This window comes from Phoca vitulina, unplaced genomic scaffold (assembly GCF_004348235.1).
Source record: "Phoca vitulina isolate PV1807 unplaced genomic scaffold, GSC_HSeal_1.0 scaffold69, whole genome shotgun sequence".
Lineage (NCBI taxonomy): Eukaryota > Metazoa > Chordata > Mammalia > Carnivora > Phocidae > Phoca > Phoca vitulina.
Window position 1 is genome coordinate 6,762,928 of NW_022589772.1, and position 6,753 is coordinate 6,769,680.

The 6,753-nt window shown below is 57.2% G+C and overlaps 1 protein-coding gene across 10 annotated transcripts in view; it reads left to right on the forward strand.

Annotated features, from left to right (window-relative positions):
- TSC22D3 (TSC22 domain family member 3) overlaps window positions 1-5,824 on the forward strand; it is a 63,728-nt gene extending 57,904 nt beyond the window's left edge. For 8 of the 10 annotated variants that reach the window (XM_032392755.1, XM_032392759.1, XM_032392754.1 and 5 more), the window contains 2 exons: window positions 3,131-3,182; window positions 4,287-5,824. In XM_032392755.1, coding sequence (XP_032248646.1) covers window positions 3,131-3,182; window positions 4,287-4,517 — 283 coding nt within the window. In that variant the 3' untranslated portion in view covers window positions 4,518-5,824. Of the gene's footprint in view, window positions 1-838; window positions 1,135-2,210; window positions 2,380-3,130; window positions 3,183-4,286 lie in introns of those variants that run through there. The other 2 variants (XM_032392760.1, XM_032392757.1) reach the window with 2 other exon arrangements.
- The last annotated feature ends 929 nt before the right edge of the window (window positions 5,825-6,753 follow it).

Here is a 6,753-nt window from a genome sequence, read left to right on the forward strand (position 1 = left end):
GTTTTTTTCTCTGCCAACCCAGCTTATTTATCTCTCTTTCTTTTCATCATCTCCCTTGGAATCTTGGGGGTGGGTAGCAATAGTTAGTTCAAGAAAGATTTACAAGCCAGTGGCAGGTCTGAGACTCTTCCTAGGGCCAAGAAAGCTCTGTGTGGCACAGAGGGCAGATTAATATATCAGGGAATTCCAGTATCAGTTAAGCTTCTGATTTAAGAAAGCTTTTTTTTTTTTTTCTCAGCCAGTATTCTCAATGACCTATAAATAGAGTCTGCCCTTTGTTCTGCTTACTACACACAGCTGCGTGCAAATAAACACCTTGTTGGGAGGGCTTGTGACCTAAAGGCAACGTAGTATCCTGAGATGGGGAGGGTCTCCCAGCTCACCTAGGGTGAAGAAAAACACCACACTGGGCTGCTGGGTAGGTGTGCGTAGGGAGTTCTCTTGTCCGTGCTTTGCCGATTCTTCCCAGGGGGAGCCCCGCGTCATGGTGGCCAATATTGGCTGTTCCTTGGCATAAGTGCGCGGGTAGCCTGGAGAAAAGCAAGGCCTTAAGACTGGGCCTAAGTGGGGCTTCGGCCAGGGTGCCGGTGCCAGGCACCTGGTTAGGAGAAATATCCTGAGGCAAATAATAACTACCTTCTTTGCTGATAAGAGGCCCTAGTACTTTTCCAGTAGCATGATTGCATTAGGGTATTTCTTTGGACCACAGCCTGAATCACAAACTGATTCATGGGCACTGGCCCTAGCTTCATCCAGACTATTGTATGTGTGGTGGAACCCAATGTTCTCCGTATGGCCCTGAGTTGGTGTAAATAATACTTGCAGTTGCATCATCACCTGTCCCTTCTTCAGGCGAGGTTGCTCCTTCTGGCTGCAATTCCGCCTCTGTCCACCAGGTGGCCTCACTTAGGACAGAGTAGAAGCAAAGCTCCTAAAGCCTCTGCTGCCTTTTATTTTTTAAGCTTGAAGCTGAAAAGAAGGAAAATGTATTTTGATGGAAACGTATGTAACTCTTAGTAGGCAACAATCACCTCATTTTCCTTGTAACTCGGAATTGGTGTGTTCCTGAAGTAGCCTCTTAACCCTACCTATGGCTGGACCCATCATGGAGCAGATGTTTTCTTGGGATGGTTTGTAAGTAGCCTTGTTTTGTAGTTTTGTTGTCATTTGCTCTTTATAGGAAAGTGACAAGATCTTGTTTTTAACAATACGGACATGAAATCCTGGATAATGTTGAATGTATTTTCTCTGCAGAGTAGGGTGCGGCGACCAAAGAAAAAGGGGCTGGCATCTTGTAGTCACTCCAGCACTCTTTCCCCTGCTGTCTCCCCCCACCTCCTCTGTCACCCACCTGGCTGCCAGCTTCCCCCTTGTACATGTTCCCCCACTCATCTGACTTCTTGGGACACTCTCTTGTCCCGAGCATGTCACAGATCTGTGCATGTGTCAGCACACAGAGGGGTACATCCAAAGGAGGGGGTCAGTGGATAGTTGCTGGGGCTGGGGGCAGACCAGCGGGCCAGCTGGCTGGGTGATGGGATATGCAGGTGACAAAGTATGTGTGCAGAAGAGAAGGCTGAGAAGGCAGGCGGTGGGAAGGAGGTGAGCCTCCTGATGGTGAAGGTGGGTACCCAGGGCGTGTGGTGTGCGATGGCATTGCAAAGCCCTGGGGGGTATGCCGGCTGACACCTGAAGAAGAGCTTTGAAAAACCAGCGCCCCCCTTTACTGAGCGCTCTCTTCTCTGGTTAGGGCGTTCGTACTTATTTCTCGAAGAATCCGCTCCAGTTTGGTTTTTACCAATCTCCAGAGCCCTCTTTGGAGATGCCAGCTGGCACAGGAAAGTGCTGAACTGTTTACAGTCCTAGCCTAAGGTTCAGGGAGGGGATGTGGTTTAACTGGACCACAAAGCCCGGTACAGGACTCATTTGCATGGCCCCTGACGCCATGTGACGCAGCCGGCTCCTCCTATATAAAGAAGCAGGAGCCGAAATATCTCCGAGTCTGGGTTGGACTGGCGGCTGTGGAGTTTGTGACACACTAGGTGACACCCCTCGAGTCACTTCCCTTCGACCCTGAATAGCCTGCCTGGCTTCGGGTCCGATCGGCAGCCTTCGCCCCCCTCGTAGCCCCCGGGGCCCGACTCGCAGAGCCCAGCCCGGTGCAGCGCGCCAGCGCCCGGCAGCCGCCCAGCCCGCCCAGCCCGCCCAGCCCGGCCAGCCCGGCCAGCCCGGCCAGACCTCCGCGGCCGCCCGAGCCATGAACGCCGAAATGTATCAGACCCCCATGGAGGTGGCGGTCTATCAGCTGCACAATTTCAACATCTCCTTTTTCTCTTCCCTGCTTGGAGGGGATGTGGTTTCCGTTAAGCTGGATAACAGGTAAACCCCTGGCCTCAGCTCCCGAAGCCGAGGCGCCGGCGGGGGCTGGGCTGCGAGCGGGATCTCGAGCGAGCCGTGCGCCGCCGGTCCCCGTTCCCCGCGGTGCAGCATCCTGGGAAGGGGCGGGGGTAGGGGACGCAGGGAAGGGGGTCACCGCCGCGCTGGGAGCCGCCGTCGGAGCGTCCCTGCGGCCGCCGCGCCGTGAGGAGGAGCTGCTGCAGCCCGAGGCGGAGGCAGCCGGCGGCAGAGGGGCGGCGGGGCCGGGCTGGGCCGGGCTGGGCAGGGGCTGGCCGCGCGCCGTGCGCCGCCGGGGAGCAGGCCGGAAGCTTTCGAGCCGAGAAGGAATTCCTAGCTAGCTTCGGAGCGCGGTAGGTCCGCCCGGGGCCCTTCTGGGCCGGCGTCGGAACGGGCCGCCCGAGCGGGGGGACTCCCTGCGCCGCACGCCCCCATTGTTTGCCTGTCGCCCGGGCCGCCGAGCAGGCCACGCTCGCCCGTGCGCCCCGGGACCCGCGCGCGGCTCCACGCGGAGCTCTGGGCGGCTGCGGCGGGGAGCCAGCGGGTTGGGGAGGTGCAGCTGCAGCTTCCTGCCGGGGCGGCCTGGGGGACAAAGTGCCCGGGACATCGGGCCAGGGAGGCAAGGAGGCGGGAGAGAGGAAGAACCGGGGCAGATGGAGGACTTTGGCCACAGCTGCCAGGTGCTCAGAGTGGAACCAAGTGGGTAACGCGGTCGCTTTGCTTTTTGTCTTGGCAGTGCGTCTGGAGCCAGCGTGGTGGCCATAGACAACAAGATCGAGCAGGCCATGGTGAGTGGCATCACTGCGTCATTCCCATCCCCAGACCTAGCCGCTGCTTATGTAACTTGGGACAGGACTGAGGGGGTGGGTGCAAAAGCCATTTATTGCCAGAGCCTGAGGAAGCCAACAGGCTGCTTCCCCTCCTCTTGGAGGCCCTAGGTAGTGTCCGGTCAGAGGGGTACCTTTTTAGGGCATTTGCAGTCTGCCCTGGCTGGGCCCCCTCCTCTCCTCCTCCCTCTCCTTGCTGCAGCCTCGGGCTCGCGCCTGGGCCGGTGGCAGGGCAGGGAGCTCAGACACTTGCATTTGTCTGCAGCCCGCATCTGGCAGGGGCTGGAGCTCATTGGATCAGGCGCACTGCAGTGCCTCTGCAGAGCCTGGGCTGGGGTCAGGAGTTGGGAGGAAACAGGAAGCAAAGCACCCCACCCCTTCTCCCTCTCCTTCCCAGGTGGAGGTCAGACTCCACGGAGCAGCCAAAATGGCTGCAGGGGCTTGGGGCATCCAGCCGTTAGCAACCACTTCTCTGTGCCCTGGCGTCCAGGGACAGCACTCCCTGCTCTCGCCGCAGTCCTCAGGTTCGGAGCAGAGGCGCCCATCCGGGCACCTTCCCCCAGGGCCGGTGTCCTGTCAGGCCAGGCCACGCCGCAGGCGCAACTCCAGCTTGGTGTGCTGGGTCGTGTGGAGGGGAGGAGGCTCCAGAAGAGCCAGCTTTGTTCTCTTGGGGAAGTTGTGTCCAGCAGACAGACTGGGGTGGCCTGCAGGTCCTCCCTGGGAGGTGGGCCAGCAACAGGACCTGAGGTGGCAGTGAGGCTAGAGCCAAGCGCCCACAACCAACCTGCAGAGGACTCCTAAGGAGCCAGCTTTGAAAGCCGCTAGAAACTTGCAGAGGGGGATCCTCTGCAGCTCAAAGCTGGGCTCCCAGCTCGAGCATGACCCAGTCGTGCAGCTCTCCTGGGTGAGGCCAAAGTGTTTCGGAGGAACAAGGCCTCGGGGCCAGCGTGCTGAGGGGAGGTCGGGGCTCTGTGGCCCAGGGGACGCCCCGACGGTGGGGTGACGGTGCCGCAGAGAGCCTGCGACGGCTACTGGATGGCTTTGTTGTGATTCCCCCTGTGGTAGGATCTGGTGAAGAATCATCTGATGTACGCAGTCAGAGAGGAGGTGGAGATCCTGAAGGAGCAGATCCGAGAGCTGGTGGAGAAGAACTCCCAGCTGGAGCGTGAGAACACCCTCTTGAAGACCCTGGCGAGCCCAGAGCAGCTGGAGAAGTTCCAGTCCCGTCTGAGCCCCGAGGAGCCGGTTCCCGAAACCCCGCAAGCGCCCGAGGCCCCCGGTGGTTCTGCGGTGTAAGTGGCTCTGTCCTCAGGGTGGGCAGAGCCACTAAACTTGTTCTACCTAGTTCTTTCCAGTTTGTTTTTGGTTCCCCAAGCGTCATCTCACGTGGAGAACTTTACACCTAGCATAGCTGGTGCCAAGAGATGTCCTAAGGACATGGCCACCTGGGTCCACTCCAGTGACAGACCCCTGACAAAGAGCAGGTCTCTGGAGGCTGAGTTGCATGGGGCCTTGGCCCCCCCTCCCCCCGCCAGTGAGCCTCTCATGCCACCGTGCCCTGGGGGCTCCCAGGGCCTGGGCAACTTAGCTGCAACTGGCAAAGGAGAAAGGTAGTGTGAGATGTGACGCCAGTTTACTCCAGAAAGCATAAGGGGTCTGTTTTTTTCATTTCCATGGACATCTTCAGCAGCTTTGCCTGACAACGACTGTTCGTATGAAGAAGCCACTTGTGTTTTGAGCAGAGGCAACCTCTCTCTTCTCCCCTGCCTGGCCAAGGCAGGGCCACAGATAGGAGAGATTGAGCCAAGTCCGCCTTCTGTTGGTTAATATGGTCTAATGCATGGCTTTGTGCACAGCCCAGTGTGGGATTACGGCTTTGGGATGACCGCTTACAAAGTTCTGTTTGGTTAGTGTTGGCATAGGTTTTCTATATAGCCATACATGCGTATATAAACCCATAGGGCTAGATCTGTATCTTAGTGTAGCGACGTATACACACACACACACACACTGATGTGTTGAAGGGCCTAACCGGCTTTGGGGGTATCAACTGGTCCCTTATCTCTTCAGGCTCATTCTTTGACTGTGTTCATTTACCAAGTTGATGCAGTTCGTCCTTTCTGTTCAGTAAGACTATAGAGGAAAGGCGGGGAGGGGCCCGCCTCTGAACGCAGCCGCCAGGGAAGCCTCGCTGCTGCAGCCCTCGCCCCATCTGTCCCCTGGAGACACGGGAGGCCCCCTTTCGAATGCCAAACCCACCATTCACTGGTGCTGACTACATAGAATGGGGTTGAGAGAAGATCAGCCGGGGGGCCTTCACATTGTCATGCAAAAACTTTTGTTCTTTACGTTTGTGGAAAATTCTCAAGTGAACGGAATGATTGGCTTGCTGGTGTCCCCTTGTGGACAAGGGATGGACAAGGGGGTGGCTTTGACCCAACTGGTGCCTGGGTGATGTGCTCAGGGAGCTTGTGTCTGGGGGGGGTTCTGAGGCAGCGAACACTTTCCACTTTCTGACACCTTATCCTGATATGTCTCCAGGATTTGGATTTTGATTTTTCAAATGTAGCTTGAAATTTCAATAAACTTTGCTCTTTTTTTTTTTTTTCTAAAAATAAACCTGGTGTCTGAGTATAAATGGAGCGGGTGGTCGGGGGCGCTGTTTCTCCGACTCCCTGAACATTAGTGAGCACCTCCTAAGTGGCAGGCCAGGGCTACGTCCTTAATCCAGCGTAAACACCCCCGTTGTACGGGCGAGGAGACTGAGGCTCAGCCCGTGTGTGACTTGTCCAGAGTCACACGGCTGTTAGGCGAATTGAGACTCCACCCCACATCTGTCGCTCGTCCTGCTCCTGCTTTCCTAAGACGGCTTCAGAGTGAGTGGCAAGGTGACCGGTAACACGTAACCTCAGCTTGAGGGGCCGATTTGGGAGGAAGGAGACCTCCCAAGGAGGCCCAGAAGAAAAGGGCATGATATCCATGTGAGGGGACCAAATAAACACGAGTGGGCCTCTTCCCTCTTCTGAAAACATCGGGATCACTTCGTGCATCCTCCTTAATACCATTCCACGTGAGGAGCTAAGAGGACTGTCGTGAGAAAAGGACACAGAACGTATGCGGTGCCCGAGTCGAATCCCCCTCCCCCCAGGAAAGATGCCCTGGATCCGTGCTGGTGTACCTGTCACTGCTGAGAGTTAGCTCACAAACCCCACCAGCTGTGTGGCCATGGCCGGGTCTAAGGATCCTGACTCCACTTCCTTCCTCTGGCTCCCTTTGGGGTCCGTTCTCACCCATCACCCTTTCCCTGGCCCCAAGCCTCTGGCGTCCAGAGTCCTGCCGTTTCTCTGATTCTGTTGATGGGTACTCCATGCACCCCCCACCACCACACCCCTCACCTGGAGCCACCTTGGACCCTGCGCTGTGTACTGAGCCCTGCCGTGTTCCCCGGGGGGACGATCCCCTTCCGTCTCAGCCTCCTATAGCATCTCCACCTATCCCTTTGCCACTCGAAATTTAGCAGAACTCCCTGATT